Below are 20,805 nucleotides of genomic sequence, written 5' to 3'. Positions count from 1 at the left end.
AATATTCAAACCATTCCTCTCATCCCATTGAAACTGCTGTTCCACAAGCTATGAAGACCCCGGATGGTCAAGCCCAAAAAGTTTACATCGAGGTTTAACAAAGAAGTCTCAAAAAGGTCGCGGTTATTTACTACAGGGATGCCATTTTTGTAGTTTTCTGGCTATAAGGGTGGATGTCTTGTGTGCTGCGTTTCTCCCCGTTTTGGAATTCCAAGACCGCTCCTCAAAAAGCTTGTGGACTTTACGGCGGGTATGGGGCCCAGTGAACGCTCGTTTCTGCGCATTCCTGTTCCCTGGAAATACTGCTGAGACCTAACACCGGGGCGAGAAGGCGCGCATGAACCCCCTCCCCCCCCCCTCCCTTCATTCATTCATTCCTGCCTCTCGTTACACTGTCACTGTGCCAACATTTGTTTGTACAGGGGCCAAAAAGAACTAAATGTTTACAGCCTGGAAGATTTTAAAGCTTTTTTTTTTTTTTTTTTAGCCTTGACAATGTTGCAAAAGACAGAAGTTACAGAGAAAAGGTTTCAAACTATTGTTGTTTAACTACCTTGAGTTTACAGGTTGACAAAGGATTTGTTTTCCAGGGACTTTCGTAGCCATCAGCCATTTGAAACGCAGAAAAAGAGGTGACCTTTCTGGTGGGACACCTAAACAAAGCGGCAAACAGTTGACTGTTTAAATGAGTAACTCTGAGTCAATTGCTAACTTTTTTTCAGGACAAATGACCCACTTGCTAAATTGAGGTCAGCTCATAAACCTTTTTAACAACAAAACATGTTTCTAGATGTGATAGAGGCCGAAGTAGACCATAAAAGACGCCATTTTAAGATCCAAAACTGAAAAGTCACACATTTCGCTGCGTTTTGAAGCATCCGCCTCAAAGTCAAGAGGATGATCTACATGGGGAAGTGCTTCTGTGCAGTCATTGGCTTTCATCACCCTGACTAATTGAAGAGAACAAAAATAATGCTTTTCAGCAATCAAAGGGACCGGGCCATCAAGATGAACGCGATTTGAAGAGAGGAACAGACAAGAAGACGCGATCGACACCACGTCTGCACCCGGCTTCATCTGCAAACAAGCAACAACAACATCCACCTAATCCTACAGGCCTTTACTAGATCACCAGAGGATATCAGAGTTTTTTTCTTTTTTTTTCTTTTCCGCCTCTGTCCCAAACACAGTATTTAGTGTCAAAATCGTGACGAGATTAAAGTACGGTTGCGTCAGTCCGAGCCCGCCTCGATTCCAAGAGCTTTCGGGCGCTAGCTAGCTGTGGTCGCGAATGGCAAGCTCTATTTCAACAAAACTCTCTCCATTTAAAAAAAAGAAAGAAAGAAAGAAAAAAAGGTGACGTTGTTTACCGTTTGGTGGAGTATAAATTATTTACAAAAGGCATGGGTTTGTGGAACGAGCCGAGAAATGATTAGCCCGGTTAGCTTTTTAGCGGCTAGCCCTGCGCGGAAATTGTCAGGCACGACAGGAAGCCGCTACTTTTGTCAGGCAATTACAAGCCAAGAGTGGGAGTATGGCGTCATAAACTACAGAAGCGGCCGTTTCTTTTCGAGTGGTGTAAAAATCATTTAAGTCCATGCACTGAAGCAGGTTTTGAGGTTGGGAGAGAGAGAGAGAGAGACAGAGAGAACAGAGTGTGGGTGATTGACAGGCAGAAGGCTCGGCGGTCGGGCTTTTCCCTGTCGAGTCGTCGATAAATAGCGAGACCCACGCAGCTTGGAGAGAGAGAGAGCGCTGTGTGGCCGAAAACTACCTTCATTTTTGCTCCTCCGCCCCTTTTACACGATGTTTTCACAAAGCTGCAATTTAAGAAAAAAAAAAAAAGGAAAAAAAAGGTGAATTAGCCATGTTTAGATGTAACAGTGTGACGAATTGAAACGGTTGCGGAAAAAAGGGAATGAAAACTTGCAGAGGTTCGTCCGGCTAAATATATGCAGAGATGAATCATGGGAGGTAAAAAAATGCAATTACCAAATGTGTTATATAGTATGAGATGAAGTAAATAAAAGCTGCAAATAAATATTGTTTTGCAAAAATGTATGTAAAAGGGGACCGTGTGTGCCTGTACGTTAAGAAATCACTCTCGCCCCCCCACCCCCGTTTCCCACTAAAATCGAGAAGCCACTCTTCAACTGTCTGCTGTCCCGTGTTGAAAGCAGGCGCGGCGCACTCCCCCCCCCCCCCCCTTTCCGCTTTTGCTCGACGAGGTCCCGTTCAGTCATGGAGAATTGAATCTGCGTGTTCCTCCACTCCCACAGGGGGCGACAGAGATGCGGTAGCTGAAGAATGGCCGGTCTGAGTGTGAGATGGTGGAAGTGGAGGAGGCGTCGTGGGGTCGGGGTCCTTTAACAGCAGCCCCCGCTGGACTGCCGGACTGGGGTGCTCTCGATTTTGAGGTTGGGTTTGTCCCCGCCGGCTGTGGCCCCGGGGCCCATGCGCTTCTTGATCTCCGCCGCCATGGTCATGAACGCTTGCTCTACGTTGGTGGCGTTCTTTGCGCTGGTCTCCAGGAAGGGGATGGCCAGGGAGTCGGCAAACTCCTTGAGTAAACAGAAAAGAGCAGAGGAAATGAGTTTTTGATTATAATGTGCAGCCCGTTTCGACGATTTGAAGTCCTACCTTGGCTGTTGTGTAGTCCACTACTTTCTTCGTGGTAAGGTCACACTTGTTGCCAACTAGAAGCTTGTTAACATTTTCACTAGCGTAGCGGTCGATTTCTTGTAGCCATTGCTTCACGTTGTTATAGGATTCCTGTGAATATCAGAGTGGACACAGTCTTTCAAACACAATAATGTTGTCTTGGATCAGCGCAAATGTTTCCAATCAGCTGCAAGCAAGTCTGGACCTGGACTAAACCGGAATTTAAACCTGGATTAAACCAGTACTAAGCCAGAACTAAGCCAGGACTAAGCCAGGACTAAACCAGCACTAAGCCAGGACTAAACCAGCACTAAACCAGGACTAAACCAGGACTAAACCAGTACTAAACCAGCAATAAACCAGCACTAAGCCAGGACTAAGCCAGGACTGAGCCAGGACTGAGCAAGGACTGAGCCAGGACTAAACCAGGACTAAGCCAGGACTAAACCAGGACTAAACCAGCACTAAGTCAGGACTAAGCCTGGACTAAGCCAAGACTAAGCCAGGACTAAACCAGGACTAAGCCAGGACTAAACCAGGACTAAACCAGGACTAAGCCAAGACTAAGCCAGGACTAAACCAGGACTAAGCCAGGACTAAACCAGGACTAAACCAGGACTAAACCAGGACTAAACCAGGACTCAGTGAGTTGAAAAGAGCAAAGAGGAGAAACACATTGTTTTCCGTTTGGACCTCAGTGGATTTACTCCTGCTGTAAAAGAATCTGACCTGATCCGTCACATCGTAGACCACAATGATGCCGTGTGCTCCTCTGTAGTAACTGGAGGTGATGGTGCGGAACCTCTCCTGACCTGCAGTGTCCCACTAGGAAACAAAACAAGTTATTTGTCGATTGTGTTCATTTTGCATTTGATTAGTAAAATAAATGTAATCGTAATTTGAATGAACTGCACTGTGTTAACCAACATGAAGCACCTCTAACTTTATTTCCTCCTCAGCCCCATTGTAGAGCAAAGAGCATTAACACAACTGCTGACACATTTCCTTCTCCCTCAGATCTGCAGCTGCTCTGCCCTGACCTGCATCAACGTTAAAGTAACAGTAACCAATGTGTTTTTGACCTTAAACTCTACCATCAATCTCTACGGCTGCCTCGCCTGCTCCAAGACTACAGCCATTTCCAATCCTATGAGCTGCAGGCTGGAACTTTGTTTCAATTCCTTGAGCTCCGATAGGTGTTACTGACCTCAGAGAAACACATGGACCATCTTTGCCAAAAACAATGGTGGCTAATGGCTATGTAAGAAAGAAAAAACATATATATCAACTCAGCATATCAACTCGCTCAACACTCTGCATTTGAGAGATGTGTTTCAGGTTAACAGCTGTGAATGGTTTAGAACCAGACTTGTGGGAGTAATGATCTGTTGTGAGCCAGGTCTCAGGCGCTCCCGTTTTCACCAGGCAAATACAAGTAAACTAAACTAAATGAATATATTGCAAATCCCAAACTACAGCAATAGTTTTCAATACATATGGAAACAGAGCCTGTCATCCATCTCGTTTGATAAACTGCACAAAGATACTCATTATCTTGCCGTAACTCAGATAAATGAATCTTCCGCACAATAGAAGCTGAATGGTGATCTTCGGCCATGTTTGTTTGCTCTGTGTAGCAGTGAGACACACAGCAGGACAGAGTGAGGACGCTGCCTGTTCTCCACAATGAAACAGGATCCATTTACACACACGCGCACACAGACCAGTGTTTTAACAGCAATGGCTCTAGGTAAGGCCGAGCTCAGGTGAGAGCTCTGTGTGAGCTCTGGGCACTTACGATCTGCAGTTTGATGGTCTTGCCGTCTAACTCGATGGTGCGGATCTTGAAGTCCACTCCGATCGTGCTGATGTAGCTTTCTGTGTAGGTGTCATCCTGTGAGCCAGCACAACGGGACATTTATATACAATCGAAAGACAGGGTTTAGAATCGTTTCATAAATGCCCTGGCTCGCAGTTATGATTTTATAGCACAGGGTGTATATTCGACGTGTATTGGAGCTAAACTAAACCGGACTGCTTCAAAAGTAAAAAGTAAAAGGGAGTGCTGGTCCTCACATGTCAAGTATTTCTGCTTTTGTTCTTTTGTTACGGTTCTCAACAGATAATCCCAGTAAAACTACACTTATGTGGATTAGAAGAAATTACTTATTACACCTCTAGATGTCCCTCATTCAAATACTGCTTGTGAGGGAAATAGTTCATACCCAGAGCTGTTGAGTCACAGCAACAGTTGTAATAGCACATACAGTAAGCACCGCTATCTATGTGTTATCAGAACAGTACAACACAAAAGATTGTACACCTGACACTGAAACATTTCGAAAAGCTGCTTCAGAACAACCTCCGTGTCCAAATACTTGCTGCATTTACTGTATGTTATGGCGGAATTTCACTGAAGGGTTTTTCTTGTTGTGAAAATTGATAAGTGCCGCCCAGGTTTTCCAGGAAAAGCGTGAGATGGCCCTACTTACAGCAAATCGCAGCAGCAGACAGGACTTTCCCACACCGGAGTCTCCAATGAGCAGGAGCTTGAACAGATAGTCACTGGAACAACAAGACAACAAGAGTCACTGGAGGAGAAAATAGGGTCATGGTCGTCTGCTATAACCTTGTTAATTAAAAGGAAACAATCAAGCGCTTTGTAACACCACAGTGCTTTAGTGCATGTGATTATCCGCAGTCAGCAGGAGTCCATGGATATTGTTTTCAAAGTACTTTTGAAAGCTCACAGTGAACATTCCTGACAGAAACCCAATGCCGCAGATGCCGAAGATACGGAGCGCACATACGTCGCAACCTGGAAGTAAATATTTAGGATTTTTGGATGACAAAACAAATGTCAGGTTTCTCGCAAACAAAGAATTGAATAATAATGATAATGATACTACAGCCTTTTAGAAACTGTAGTCAGCAAATGCAGGAATGGTTTAAACCAGTGGTTCTCAAATGGCGGGTCAAGACTAGAGCTGCACGATTCAAGTCACGATATTTTACCAAACTGTTATAACACGACATGTTCCATTCAAATTAAACACAAATCCTAAGTTTTTCAGCGAGCAGAAGTCATCAAAAGATAATGATATTGGCTGACACGTATTGCATTTTACTAGCCTGTATTACCAAGTTTCTCAATGCACTACACTGTCGTCATTATTCATTCACACCATACTCAGAGGTGGTAAGCTACTGTTGTAGCCACAGGTGCCTTGGGTAGACCAACGGAAGCGAGGCAACCAGTCTGTGCTGTCAGCCCCTACGGCGACCACCAACCACTCACTCATTACATTCACTTCCTGGTGTTTCCAAACGGTCTCCCATCCAAGAACCGACCAGGCTCTTCCTGCTGAGCTTCTGGGATCTGACAGGATCAGGCAGAGCAAGTATGGCCCATAAAAGTGGGTCACGGGCCTTTCCCTGGGATTTTTTATCAAAATGTATCTACTTACAGTTATTAAGATAAGCCTATGAAATGTTTGAGCTGTTTTGACCACGATTTCAGCTTTACAGGCTTATTCAATGTTCATTTAACAATAATTTGCTAGAAATTCCAGTGTTTATGTTTTATATAACGAATGAAATCCTTATTTGGGTCACAGCTTGGAGTCAGAGGTAATAGTGGGTCCCGATGCCATCCATTGAGAACCACTGGTATAAACAACATCACATGGACATGACAGAGGCTCTGGTCATTCCAGAGAATTGCTCAATACCTGTGCTATTCTCGTGAGATGGAACCTGATAGGGACCCTGTTTATCACTGGCAGTTCACAACAAATGCACAGTTAAGTAAGCAGAAGTAGGGGTCAACAGCAGTCAATCTCCTTTGAAGTAAAATGCAGCTCTTCTCTAATGGAAGGTCACGAGAGTCCACTTTATGTGCTTGAAAGTCCAGCGACTCCTATTTTGTCCTACTTTCATCAGAACATCGTACGCACAACACAACACAGTGAGGCTAATTTGATTTTCTAAACAGTTAGTGCAGACATAAAGTGTAGTGATGTACAGGAGATAGAAGGGGCCATGGCCACAAGCTTTCAAATTAGAATAATCCAAACATTAGCACTGTCTGCTGAAAGGTGTGAAATTATGAAGGCTTTTGAATTTCCTTTTCTGCTTTCTACTACTTAAAGAGGAATTCTTCAAGATCACTGTTGAACTAAACATTTTGGGGGCTAGCAAAAACAATCTGATTATGTTGGCTGTGGTTACAAATTGATTTAAAAAATAAATTAAAGGAGGAATTTCTGCTTGTGCTCGAGTTATGTCCAGTCTTTGCTTTTAAATGAACTTTATAAAATGATGACAGCTGTGTTTTGATTTTATGGAACATAGTTTTTAGTTTTATGTACTTTGACACTTCCTTCTTCCGTCAGCACTTTCTGCTGTACAAATAAACTTGCCATGCCTTATTTACTAGTTTACTAGGCTACACAAGATTACACAATCACTCTGAAGTTACTCCCTATCACCTGTACTTACAAAGAGGCCGGTGCCACTTATGTATTCTTATTTATCGAGTTTCTGATCACGCAGTTTGCAGCTGAATGACTATTTTGACAGCTAACACGCACAGTTGGAGGCTTAAATGTGTGCTATGGGTGTGGAGGTGTTAGCCAACGAGTCGAGCAGGGTTCACTCCTCGGTGTGTGACGTTTCAAAGGGCTACAGCCCGAAGGATCCCGCTGTCATCTCACATCTGCCGCCCCCGAGTATCGGGTGGCTGGAGCTACAATGACACGCTCCACGACAAGGAAACAACACGTCCAGTAAGGGGTGTCCATGGCAACGACGGCCCGATACGTGAATGGGACGTCTGACTCTGTACGTGGCCGAAGAAGGCGATCCAAGAAACGCAGATGTCATGCTATAATAAGTAAATAAACTAAAGTCACGTCATCACGAGCCCTGGATATTCAAATAAACGCGCAGTGTGGCTGTGACTCGGCTAGCAGCTAGCCGTGTCAGTATCTGCTTACATACCCCGTGCCACATATGTTGCAACACAATCGGCTAACTACGCGAAACGTCAGCAAATTGTCCGGCTAGCTTCGATGCGAGTTCCCAGCGACCGTAGCTTTAATTCCCGATGGTTTTCGTCGCGTTTTTTGTTTGTCCCGTGACACCCGGAGACCAGAGACGAGGGATCTGTCAGCTGACGCCGAGCAAAAACGCGTTATCGAGACTGACACATGAAACAGGCAGCAGTCCGCGCCCTGTTGGACAAAATTACAGCTGAAAACGAAAGGAATACGGGACTGGTGTGTTAGGGGTTAGGGAGTTGCCGTAGTGGGGTTTCAAGACGTTAGAATAAAGCGCATTGTCGAGGTAAAACTCACTATTCAGGATTCATGGTGTCACGGTGATGTGTTTTTCCGTCGGTAAACCGTCTCTTCCTTCCTTCCGACTCCGGCAAAAAAGATGACTAGTAGGTCCGGGTATCCGAGGCACTTAAAACACGATTTGGAAGTCTGTCTCACTGCCCACTTCTAAATTCGCTTTATTAAGCTTCAATTCGATCAAATATCCACAAATCAAGCGGACGTAACCCCGTCGTTCTGCGTTAGATCCGAGTATTTTATCCCTTTTCCAGCCGCTCCGTGTCCGCTGCTTGGTAGAGGTTCAAGAACACTGCGCATGTGCGGTAGTGACGCAACGTGACGTGGCAGTTCAAAATAAAGTAGCGATGGATCTTGGGAGTTGTAGTTCAGACGACGTCGCCGCATTCGACGTAGACTTTTCCAATTCTTTAGGTAAACGAAGATTAAACTGTACAAAATTTAAAATACATAAATAATTAATCATACCATAATAACATGACTTTTCACTTTTTATTAGTATCAAAAGAGTAAACATTTATTTATTTATTTTTTACTGTTTTTATAGGTTTTTACATATTTTTAATTTATTGTTTACATTGTACCTTGTTTGTGCATTCTGTTGAAATGTGCTATATAAATAAAGTTGGATTGGATTGAACCAGCTGAGTTATGAAATGGCATTAAATAATTCCAGTATTTTAATTTTTTAAACCTCTTTTGGTTTATAATGAAATGCAACAGGAATGTCAGACATTTGCGTTGACAATCCCAAGCTCAAGAGTCTATGTACTGTTACAAAAGTGGCAAAAGTGTACGCTCTCAGATTAATATTATTTACACAAATTATTTACAAAAAATCTCCAACAGCTGAACCAGCAATACACTTGATGTATCCTTCCTCGTGTTCCATATTGTCCTCTTGTGGGTGAGCAGCAGTAGCCCCCACAGGTGCACTCAGGTAGAGGTTCTCCTTGGTGCTTTCTCTATAAACACTCTGTGGATTCAGGTAGACAGCTGTAGCCGCAGCCTCCAGGCCCTGGTTTATGTAGGTGGCCTCCTGACAAGCCTCGAGAGGAGGCAGTTCTGACAGAATAGCTTTAAGTTTGTCAGCAAGTTCTCTGAAGCTTGGCCTCTGAGTGGGCTGCCCCTCCCAGCAGCTGTACATCACCTCCCACCTGAACACAGAAAGGAGAACAGTCAGCAAAGTGATATAATCAAAGAAGACATATTACCTAAAATGTTCATATATTCAAAATTTTAATCATAGATGAACAAAAAAAATGTAAACTTTGTTTTGTTGTAACCAAAGTCCAGCTTAATCATTTTAAATGCTCTTCCTCTGTATTTTCCTGAATAAAACTTTCCAAGAGAACTCCTAGGGTCATAATAGCTCCAGAAACCTACAGTTTGGTGCCGCAGTCGTCTGGAGCTTTGAGCCTGTGTCCCATCTGCAGCAGATCGGGAAGTTCATAGTTATGAACCCCAGAATATGGTGTCCTCCCACGGGACACAATCTCCCACATGGTGACTCCAAATGACCACTGCAAGGACAAAAACACACAATGTTCTACATATGTATTGGCCTGTCTTGTACATATTTCTAAAACACACTGGCTGCAACTCACCACATCACTCTTGGTGGTGTAGACGGACTCCAACAAACTCTCTAAGGCCATCCATTTAATAGGAACTCGGATGGCGTCTTTTTGTCGGTAATAATTACTGTCCAAGATTTGTCTGGAAAGACCGAAGTCTGCCACACACACCCTGAGGTCATCGCCTAACCTGTGGACACATCAAACGCATTTGCCCTTTGAACATTTTGTGCTTTTCGCGAGGCTTCCGTCGCCTGGACCAGGCACAGTGGAATACCAATGATGGAGGACAGGGCTCTAGTCATCATGGGCAAACAAGGAGTCGTTGATTTAAGGCTACACTTGCACCAATATAAGACAGCATCAGTGCTTATCAAAGCCTGTTTGAACAGAGTATGGAGTTAAAACATTGTACATCTGATAAAAAAGGCAAACATTGTCTTAACCAGAGCTATTTTTTCATATCCTCAGCATTAGTATTAAAAGTAAAGTGCCCTAGTTATTATGCACTGAAATAAGGCAGGACAATATACAGATTTGCAGCCAATATACTGTATAATATCAAAAATATAAAAGGTAAGAAATATATTGAAACCGATAAAGTATATATATACATATTATAAATGACAATACTGTAGGTTAATTGAGCCCATGTGATCGACATCAGCAGATCAAAATCGGCCTATGAAATCCTGATCAATGCACCTTTCTTAAAAATCATGCATTTAATGTGCACAGCGCCCTCTTCTGGAGGAGTTTGGCTTCCGCATCTCCCTGACATTCGGAGTACCTCTGCGGGACAGCCACGAGACTAAAACAAGTCCGAGACACTTTAGAGTCTGCTTTATGGAAACTCAGCATTGCCATGTTGTATTGTTAAACTCACATGCAGTTACGGGCAGCCAGGTCTCTGTGCAGAAAACCCTGGGAGCTCAGATAGTCCATCCCCTCAGCGATGTCCACCATGAAGCGCAGGAGAGTCTGGTGAGGCACGAACTGGAACAGAGATAATATACATAATCAATAATATAATAGCATGAACTCACACCAACACTCTGTACTTCTTAATGCTTGCGGACATTGCTTTACGGGTTTTGCAAGAGCACTGAAACAACACACATTTTGCAATCATAATGAATATTCCATGATAAAGAAGAAGTCATCATAATAAAAGGAAGGAAATGCTGTTTTTAACCAAGAACAGTCAGCAAATGCTTGTCCCTTTCATGCGTGCTTTTGACGTGTGAATCTCTCAAAGCTAAAACCAGGTTGTTTCTCCACATCAGATCGTACCATGGGGATGTCTCCGTAGCGCGTGGCGATGAGGAAGCGCCGCAGGTCTCCGTGTTTCATGTAGGGAAGAATGACCAGAGGGACGGGCACAGGGCTGTCCGGGCCTCGCTGTAAAGTCACCCCTGAAGAGACATTTTCACATGTTCTGTGTCCTGGTGTTAGGCAGTAGAGGGCAGCAACAGGCCAGGGAAACAAACGGACTTTACACAGCAAGGAGCGAGCCATTATAGGACACAGGACAGCTGTTTTCTTAGAGGTCTTCGGATTATTCTCCTGTGTCATGTTCAAGATGGGGGGATAAATATGTGAACCCGCCCAGATACAGGGGGCCGTCTCTTTCAGAAGTAGGGCGACAGCTGTCCCTCTTTCGGGTTGAACAGCATTTCCATTAAAGCCTCTGTCCCGCATTTTTAGATGATGCCCCACTTTTTAATGGTGTCATATGAAAATGTGGTGAATCGATATTACTTTTGTGAAATATACTTAGTACTGTACAACTGGTTTGGAATATGTTGTGGTCCTTTGAAATTTCTCAGCGGAAATTGCAGGATAAAATGTGTGTATTTTGGAGGGGAAACAGCAAACGTTGAAAGCTACGTAGTAATAGTTTTTTATTTGTTTTAATGAGTTCTTTTGCTTCTCACCGAGCAGCCGGACCACATTGTCATGGTCAAAGTTCTTCATGATCTCAGCCTCCCTCAGAAACTCGTGGAGGTCTTCCTGGGAGTGAAATCCAACTGTGTGAAGACAAAAAGTGTATATCTGTAAAACACATGTAACAATATAAATGTCATCGGTATTACTAATCGTATATATATATACCTCTCATGGTCTTCACGGCGACCTTCGTGGTCACATCGTCCTGAGCAAACACTGCCTCATACACTGAGCCAAACTCCCCTGCAAAAACATCCACCTCAACGTGAGCAGACAGGTGGGACGTCCAAATGTTGTCCTTGAGTTTCTGAGCACACCTTTGCCGAGCTCCTTGCCCAGAGTGAGCTGATCCCTCTCCACCATCACCCCTACCAGAGAGTCGGCCAGCCGTGCCCCGAGGCCCTGCAGCAGATGCAGCACGCTGTCTCCTCCCGCCTGCTGCACCGCTGACGGTCAGACAAAAGGGTGGCGTTGGTCAGAAGGGCTGAATAGTGTGTTCACTCACATCAGGGAGAGTGCATGGAGACTCACCGCTTCCCTGTGGTGGGACGACCTCGGCCTGCTGGGGACGTGTGTATGAAATCCCAGGGTGTATGGGCAACAGCTCCACTTCCTGCTCCAACCTGGGCAAACTGCACATTTCATAATTAGATAGTGATGAATATGTGTCGAAAATGTACAAATTGAAACCACTGCAGTGACTCCTTGAGCAAACTAATGTTCTATAACCATCCTTTGCTGACAGGACTTAAATAAAGTTCAGTTATAAATGCATAATTACCTGAGTCTGGAGTGCTTTTGTTGCATGATACACACAGCTGAAGGGACGACAGCCAGGAGGAACAAGACTCCGAACAGAACCCCCACAGTGGTCCACAGGAACAGGCCCCTGTGCGGCTGAGGCATGGTCACATGGACCGCTGCAACAGGAGTCTGGGTGATATGGACTATTGTTTCCACCGGGGGCGCTCTCACTGGAAAACACACACAGCTACTGATAATGGGGAACAAAATACACATTAAAGCCAGATAAAAAGCGTCAGAGTGAATAGTCTTGTTCCATGTCCTAACTGACCCGTGACACATGTTTTGTTGTGTGTTAGTGAAATGTGAGAAACCTCTTGAGATCTGCTAATGTGACGTGTGGTTACACATAATGAGACGTGAAAGTGGGTTTCAGCAAATAGATACAAATGTTTTTGCTTCTGCGACTGGATTTAAATGGATTCAGTCATGTTTTAGGCTCGAAGTAGCTTTACTTTATAGTTATGTTATTGATGTGCGACCTTAAAGGCACATTTTGCAACTTTTTGTGCAAATATTTCTTGGGGGACATTTGTGCGTATTTGACCTTGTAGTGACCCAGGGACCCAGCGGCTGTCTGAGTGGTCAGCATAGCGCCTTTACTTTCCATCACAGTGGTCTCCAGGACGCTCCAGGATCAATTGCTTTGTAGGTTTTCTGGTGAGTGAGTCTTAGAGACCACTGTGATGGAAAGTAAAGGCGCCATGCTGACCACTCAGACAGCCGCTGGGTCACTACAAGGTCAAATACGCACAAATGTCAACTTTTTTTTCACATAAAAAGTTGCATAATGCGGGTTACAGTATTTCTGTATTCTTTTCTTACATCTGTGAATAGTGACAGTGGCAGTGGACGCGTGCTCCGCCCCCTTCAGGTCGGATATGTTATTGCGGGCCTGCACTGACAGCCTGTAGTGCTGGTGTGGACTGACTCCAGTCAGGTTCACTGAAGTAGAGGTCAGGCTGTTTGAGTCAGGCAGGACAAACACTCCGTCATCACACGTCTCCCACTGGCCCCCATCCTGCTCTCGACTTTCACACAGGACACGGTAGGTCATCTCTGACCTGCCCCCCCCGTCAAGAGGAGCGTCCCACCAAAGCATCAGCAGTGAGTCGTTATAGTGATGGACGGTCAGATTCACTGGAGCTGAGGGAGGTTCTGTGGTCATAAGGCATTTACATTAAAGACATGGCATGAAAGCTGAACTCAAACAGCATAAATATCTTGTTCTTACTTGTGCAGCCCAGTTCAGGGGGGTCACTGGGCAGGCGGCTGAAGCCCGCGACACAGTCACACTTGTCAGAGCCCTCTCTGTCGGTCCCACTGTGTGGAGGGCACTTCTGACACCCCTCGCTCTGATTGGCCGCTCTGTAGAACCCTATTCCACATGCTGGAAGAAATAAAGAAACATTTAAAAAGTGATCACCTATGCAATTTAAAATATCGGCTTGATTGTTCATCAGAGTAGAATAATAATACAGCAGATATTAATATCAATTTAATGCGATATTAAACTTTAGTCGTGTACAGCATTGATTCAGAAGTACAATGTTGAACAGCTCATGTCCTTTTAACAAGAGGCCTTTATTTTACAGAGGTGTGAGCAGTGACACTGGGGTCTCACTGGCTGTGTGTGTCAGACCTGTGTCCGGTCAACACGTTAATAAACGCCCTGGTTTCGTACCCTGGCAGGAGTCCGCGACAGGCTGGTGTCCCGGTCTGCAGACACACTGTCCTTTCTGGGGCCCCCACACTCCCTCCACAGTGCACTCTCTGACAGGAGGGGCCACCTCCTCTGCCCCCGGCACACAGGAGCCTCTCACTTCCCCCGAGCCAGCCGCGGCCCTAGAGAAGGAGCTGAGGGCCAGCACCATATCAGGACACCTCCTGTAGTAGACCCGAATGGAGGAGACCAGTGCACATGTCCCAGTGTAGGACAGGCCCAGCTGGAAGCCGGCACGCGTGACAGGGCCCAGAGACTGATTCCTGTAGTTACTGGAGGACTGGAGCTCTTGACTTAGTGTGGTAACAGATGACGGGAACGGCTGGGATGCCCTGAGGTCCAGCCTTGTACTGTGCTCTGACAGCTCTGTCCTGGGGTAGTCTGAGTCCAGTAGGTAGACCTGCAATGGGTCAGGCTGGCCAGAGGTCTCCTGCCCCTGGGCAACACTTATGTCCAGTAACAGATGATTGGCCTCTCCTCGTTTTATCCATTTACTCAGGACACTTTTTCTGGGTTGTTGATTACAGGCCTGAAGCACAGACTTAATCTGGTTAAACTGCAAAAGAGAAATCGTTATTTTTAAACATTTATGCCAAGATGTGTACAAATTACAACAATAACATGAACATTTAAAGGTAAAGTTATAATTTACTGTTCGCTTGTCACAATAAGTGAGGAGGACTAACCCCTCTATCTGGAGATGTCCATGTTTTCTGTTGGGTCAATCGTAGGAGCTCCACTAAACAAATAAAAACACAATATTGATGAGATGCAACAAACAGCAAAACCAACACTGAGCCACAGTCACTTATGCAGGGACAAAATCATGGTCTGCATTCACTTTGGAACCTTAAAGTGATGACTTTTTGCCCTGTAAACATAAGGAAATTACAATGCTTCCTTTATAGTGAGAAACATAATTCTAGCTTTGAACAGTTTGAACAGTTTCTAAATAGTTTCTTAATGATGTGGCCTTTAGTTGAAGAATTGAGAAGCCTGTCCCCAACATGACATATGAGATAAGATAAGACAAGATAAGATAAGATAATCCTTTATTGATCTCACAAAGGAGAAATTCACTTGTTACAGTCGGCGTTCAAGAAGATCACTCAGAGTTAATAAAGTGCAGCTGATACAGAGATTATTGCACATGTTACTTTACAGTCTTATTGTACAGTCTGACAGCAGTGGGGATGAAGGCTTTGCGGTAGCGCTCCGTCCTGCACTGAGGGTGTCTCAGTCTGCCACTGAGAGAGCTGCTCAGCTCTTCTACAGTCCCGTGCAGTGGGTGGGAGGTGTTGTCCACAATGGAGGTGAGCTTGGCTAACACCCTCCTGTCCCTCACCTCCTCCACAGAGTCCAGGGGGCAGCCAAGGACGGAGCTGGCCCTCCTGACCAGCTTCTTCAGTCTGTTCTTGTCCCGCTCTGTGCGGCCCGGGGCCCAGCACACGGCAGCGTAGTGGAGAGCAGAGGCCACCACAGAGTCATAAAAAGTCCTGAGCAGAGGCCTGCTCACTCCGAACGACCTCAGTCTCCTCAGAAGGTGGAGGCGACTTTGGCCCTTCTTGTACAGGGCGTTGGTGTTGTGGGACCAGTCCAGTTTATTGTTGAGGTGAAAACCCAGGTACTTGAAACTGTCCACCTCCTCAATGTCCTCCCCCTGGATGTTCAGCGGTGTGTGCGGTAGTGGCTTCCTCGTGAAGTCGATCACCATCTCCTTCGTCTTACTGATGTTCAAGCACAGGTGGTTGCGCTCACACCAGTCCACAAAGTCTATGATGACTGACCGGTACTCCAGGTCGTTCCCCTTAGACACACAGCCCACGATGGCGGAGTCGTCGGAGATCATCTGGAGATGTCCGTGTTGTATGTGAAGTCCGATGTGTAGATGGTGAAGAGAAACGGTGAGAGGACGGTGCCCTGAGGGGCCCCGGTGCTGCAGACATATATTGCTACTATATACTAAATACTAAAACACTGAAACAATAAAACCTAGAGTAAATGGCTGGCCAAATGTAGTTTGTTCTTCTGAGAGTTTGCCTCAATAATTATCTGGTCTCATCCGGGCGATGATGCTTCCTCTTTCACATAAAGGGTTAGTTCGGTTTAAATTATTCTTAGGATAAAAATAAAGATCTACTTCTTCTTCATTACAAATGATTCATAGGAAATTTCAGAAATAAATTGCTCAATAACACAACAAAGAGGTGCACTACGCCCCAGGGGAAGCATTACACCAACCGACCCTCGTGGTGCAAGCTGGAAAATAGCCCATATATATTATGCCTAATTTACTGTTTTTATTATACTGTATTACAGTGTTAGGACTCCAAAACTGACATGTAAATGATATCCACTGCTATTCTATCGGCAGCACTAAAACAATAAACTATGTGTTGTATATACCTAACCCCAACTGTGACAAAGTGCATTTCTTACGGCCTACGTCACGTTTTTGTTACTTTTTATGATGTTTTTGTTTCTTTTGTCACATTTTTGTTTCTTTTTTGTGACTTTGTAACTTTTTTGTCCTGTTTTTGATGTTTTTTTTGTCACGTTATTGTCGCACACATTTCTTGTTGCTTTTTCATAACTGTTTTGTTGTGCCTTCATCTCCTTTTTTTCTCATGTGAACGCTTGTCTCAAAAGCTTTTGGATTTGGGTAATGCTTGGCTAATAACTGGAGACAATGTGCTCGGGTAAGGTGGGGGTTAAGAGGTTAACTTGTATTCAGTCAATATGTAATATATTGTATTCCATTATATTTTATATTGACTTAAAACAATGTAAGTATTTAATATGATGTAAAAGCAAATGCCACGATTATATATTATTACCATTAATTAATATTAATATTGTTTGTTACATGTTTAGTTGTAGTATTTTGCTGAAGATAACTCCTTGGTTTGTAAAAGTTAGAAAACACTAACAGAAATGACAGTCCAGTTGAACATCGACCCGTTAATGTTCCTCATACTGTTAGTTCTGTGAAATGACAGTGACTTTATGTCAATAATCCCGACAATATTCAACACAGCCCTTTGTCCTTATATATGGAACACTTCTATACAAGCTCTTATCGTTTCGTGACAAGCCTCAGCACGTCATTTGACTTTGACAACTTGTAAACGGACTCACCTTCCTCTGGCGGCGGAGGTTGAGTGGCAAGGCTGACCTCCCAGACCGAGGCACAGAGCAGGAGTGGAACCAGCAACCTCCTCATGTCGCTGCGTCTCGGTGTCAGTGGCGGCGGTGTGTGTCCAGTCCTCTGCAGTTCTTCACTGTCCACTTCATGAGTCAGGACAGTTTAAATACAGCCAAGAGATGAGCCTTCCTCCTCCTGAGGACCAAACCACTTCCTCCCGTCAAATGTCTTATTCCGCATAGCTGTTATCTTGGCATTGGCAGAAATGCGAGTTCAGACGTTTGAGTGGATTGTGGAGGGTTTATTTGTTACAACAACATTCTGTATTTGAAGTAACTCTCATCACATCCAGGATGAATTGAAAAGTTGAACATCACAGTAATCCTATTCAAATGTCTTATTTAGTGCACCTTGGGCGATGTCCTTCTCATGAGGTGGTTCTTTGTATTGTTTTGAAGTTATAAAAGTCTGTTAAATGTAACTGAGAGAGCGAGACTGGGAAAGAATGGTGCAAACTCGCAGCACAGAAGGAAAAAGTGGAAGTGTATAAGAGGTCATGAAAGAAACAGAACTAACACTTTTCTATAGTGTTTTGCCACGGGTTTGGAAATAGCTGAAAACAACCATTAGATCACATTTTCATTTCTAAGAAAATGAGCTAGAGTGAGGACAGTGCCTTGCGGAACACCAGTGCAGCAGAGTATTACCGTATCTTATCTTATTTTAGGGGTCTTTTCATCACATTCAATCATTTAATTTATTCATAATCATAGAAAACAAAAGCAACAAACAAATCTGCGGTTTATGGTATAGGGTCCGACGAAATACAGTTGTGCTCAAAATGTTTACATACCTTGAAAGTGCTTTATTTCCCTTTTTTCAGAGAATATAAATAATAACACATAGTCACTCATACTTAGTGGTTGTGCAAGGCCACTTATGGTCAAGCAACGGAGTTAACTCTTTTTAAATCATGACAAAAGAAACTGCCAAAATGACCCTGATCAAAAGTTTACATACCCCAGTTCTTAATCCTGTGTATCGCCTCCTTTAACATCAATGACAGCTTGGATTCTTTTGTGGTAGTTGTAGATGGGCCTCTTTATTTCCTGGGATAGAAAAATTGCCATTATTTTTTGGCAAAAAGCCTCCAGTTCCTGTAAATTCCTGGCCTGTCTTGCAGAACTGAAATGTTGAGGCTTGTCTCTGTGCTGTTTGGCATATTGCAGTAATGGCTTTCTTCTGGAGACTTGGCCATGCAGCCCGTTTTTCATCAAGTGCCTCCTTATTGTGCATCTGGAAGCAGCTACACCACTTTTTTCAGAGTGTCCTGTATTTCAGCTGAAGTTTATCTCTTGGTTTTTCAAGATTACCAGGGAATGTAAACTTTTGATCAAGGTCATTTTTGGTACTTTCTTTTGTCATTATGATTTCAAAAGAGCAATGGCTAAACATAACCACTAAGTGAAAAAGAAGACGTTTTGTGTTATCATTCATATTCTCAGAAAAATAGTCAAAACATCTTAAATTCTGCCAGAGTGTGAGCTTGTCATTCTAGTTTTCCAGGGAGTTCGATAGCACTTTCACTTCCTGTTTCTCTGGGACTTAAGATGCTGAAAATTTCCCCTCTGTCATCACATTTTCCTCCCTGCAGTTTCTATATTTAAATTCAAACACACCTTTTAAGATTAAAAAAAAAAGAACAGAAAAATCAGCGTATGATGAACATGAAAAGCACTACAGTGGGTCGAGTGTGTTGTGCAAAGTTAACATGCTCTCATAAATGTTTTGTGAAAGAAGTACAGTTATTATTAAAGCATATTATTTTTTCTCTTACACCATTAAAAGTGTGAAAGAAGTACTTCACCAATATCAGCGCTGTGTTTTAAAAAATCAAACCGTTCAGAAGATTTATTCATTTGTCATCCTTAAAATTATTTATTTGTTCAAGCTGAACCCATGTGAAGAGCGTTTTCATCCATGTCCACTAGAGAGCGCCAACACTGAACACAAACAGCACGAGCAACTGAATGCATTCAAATCTTTTATGTCTTTATCAATACAAAAAGTGCAATTTTATCACACAAAGCAATCAGTAAAATGTCCTTGTTCAGACAGTAACACAATACAATGCACCAGGGGCGGACTGGGACTGAAAAACAGCCCTGGACCCTGACTAGCCTGGCCCAAATAAGCGTAATTGTGACACTTCCACAAATACATATTTTAACCTCTTACCCCCCGCCTTAACATTAACGAGTGCATTTTCCCCAGTTCGGCTTTTTATTATTATTTTTTTGACTGGTATCATCAGCAAAAAGAACGGGAAAGGTGGTCGTAGAAACAGAAGCAAATTCATTAATATAAATAATAAATAATAATGGTCCCAAAATTGAACCTTGTGGCGCACCATACTCCACGGAATTCCTTTTAGATTCATGTTTTTTTATACTGGGCTTTACCCAAATCTAAAAGCTCCTCGACTGGAGATCGACAATGTAACGCCTCATTTGAAAGCTAAGACCTACAAAAGTGATGGAAACTTTTCGTCACGTCGCCACATATATGTCATATTTTTATTTTATTTTTTTCTATCATTTTTTGTTGTGTTTTTTTGTCCGTGTTTTTCTCACGTTTTCATCCTCTTTTTCTCGCTATTTTGATGCTTTTCTTTTTAGCTTTTAGATTTGGGTAAAGCTCGGTTGAGTGAGGACTGGTGGCCCTAGAGCCAATGGCCCTTCTGTGCTCTTCCAGAACGGACATATGGCCAGTCCGCCCCTGCAATACACTCACATATCACTCAACCTCTCAGTGCAAAGACCAGTGAACGAAGCTTTGAGCTGTAGATACCAGTAATGATTGATCTCGGAGTCTATTTCCTAAGCAGATTTTTGATGTAATGCACTTCAAGCTGCAGCAAATATAAAAATGGAGATTATTTCCTGCTTAACTTTTAAACTAAAATGTACAAATTACAAAGTCATTTGCTTATGGCAGTGTTATGTTACAAAATACTAGAGTGGATACCTGTAAGTTAAAATGGTTTAAAATATCTAAATAAATACATAAATAATGATTATTCTTGTTTATGGCTTGTACTGTGTTTAGCTGACAAACACAGATTAAATCTGTAAGTGATGATGCTGCCGTGAGTCACTGAAGTCAGTGCAGGCGCCAACAGACACTTTGCATCATTAGCCCATGAGAAATACTATATCTTTATCTTATAGAGTAACAAAGATCCAATGCAGAAATGATCATATTCCTGTGTTTGACATGCATCAGCCACTCAGTTTCACAGTTTTCAACAGGGATCTAAGCGGCTAATTTCAGCCTTACAAACAATTGCATATGAATACAACATGAATGAACTTACAATGTGCAGCTTTTACCTATTTAAGTATTTAAGGCAACGGCGTAGCTGTAAAAGAGTGAATTCTCAAAGATAAGGCACCTGTGGGTGCTGCTGAACCAAGTGGTTTTGGAGTTCACGTGTTCATCCACTTTGGCAACGAGCTGTACCAATACAGTATATACTGTAACACGTATAATATATATGTGTATAATCAGACACAAGTCAAACTTAAA

At 43.4% G+C, this 20,805-nt stretch overlaps 2 protein-coding genes across 3 annotated transcripts in view; both read right to left on the bottom strand.

Annotated features, from left to right (window-relative positions):
* Positions 1-1,830: 1,830 nt before the first annotated feature.
* rab1ba (zRAB1B, member RAS oncogene family a) lies at positions 1,831-8,331 on the bottom strand. The gene is made up of 6 exons (XM_079579722.1): positions 8,019-8,331; positions 5,154-5,226; positions 4,460-4,555; positions 3,391-3,486; positions 2,641-2,772; positions 1,831-2,561 (listed from the first exon to the last, which is right to left on the bottom strand). The coding sequence occupies exons 1-6, from the start codon at positions 8,030-8,032 to the stop codon at positions 2,367-2,369; spliced, it is 606 nt and encodes a 201-aa protein (XP_079435848.1). The 5' UTR covers positions 8,033-8,331; the 3' UTR covers positions 1,831-2,366.
* Positions 8,332-8,768: 437 nt separating this feature from the next.
* The window catches only part of LOC306980414 (ephrin type-A receptor 2), a 58,286-nt gene continuing 46,249 nt past the window's right edge, over positions 8,769-20,805 (bottom strand). For both annotated transcript variants that reach the window (XM_079579771.1, XM_079579772.1), the window contains 10 exons: positions 12,327-12,519; positions 12,077-12,177; positions 11,863-11,991; positions 11,711-11,788; positions 11,533-11,625; positions 10,889-11,010; positions 10,482-10,591; positions 9,626-9,785; positions 9,405-9,541; positions 8,769-9,175 (listed from right to left, as the gene is read on the bottom strand). In XM_079579771.1, the coding sequence (XP_079435897.1) occupies positions 8,848-9,175; positions 9,405-9,541; positions 9,626-9,785; positions 10,482-10,591; positions 10,889-11,010; positions 11,533-11,625; positions 11,711-11,788; positions 11,863-11,991; positions 12,077-12,177; positions 12,327-12,519 (1,451 nt within the window). In that variant the 3' untranslated portion in view covers positions 8,769-8,847. The remainder of the gene's footprint in view (positions 9,176-9,404; positions 9,542-9,625; positions 9,786-10,481; positions 10,592-10,888; positions 11,011-11,532; positions 11,626-11,710; positions 11,789-11,862; positions 11,992-12,076; positions 12,178-12,326; positions 12,520-20,805) is intronic.

This window comes from Gobius niger (genome assembly GCF_951799975.1).
Source record: "Gobius niger genome assembly, chromosome: 21".
Lineage (NCBI taxonomy): Eukaryota > Metazoa > Chordata > Actinopteri > Gobiiformes > Gobiidae > Gobius > Gobius niger.
The sequence above is the reverse complement of the archived record's forward strand: the minus strand, read 5'-3'. Positions and strand labels throughout refer to the sequence as shown.

Excerpts from the sequence above, each read along its gene's own strand:
- rab1ba (XM_079579722.1), bottom strand. Across the intron at positions 4,556-5,153 it reads GTCTGCTGCTGCGATTTGCT|GATGACACCTACACAGAAAG; the intron begins GTAAGTAGGGCC and ends GCTGGCTCACAG. Across the intron at positions 3,487-4,459 it reads AGACCATCAAACTGCAGATC|TGGGACACTGCAGGTCAGGA; the intron begins GTAAGTGCCCAG and ends TTTGTTTCCTAG.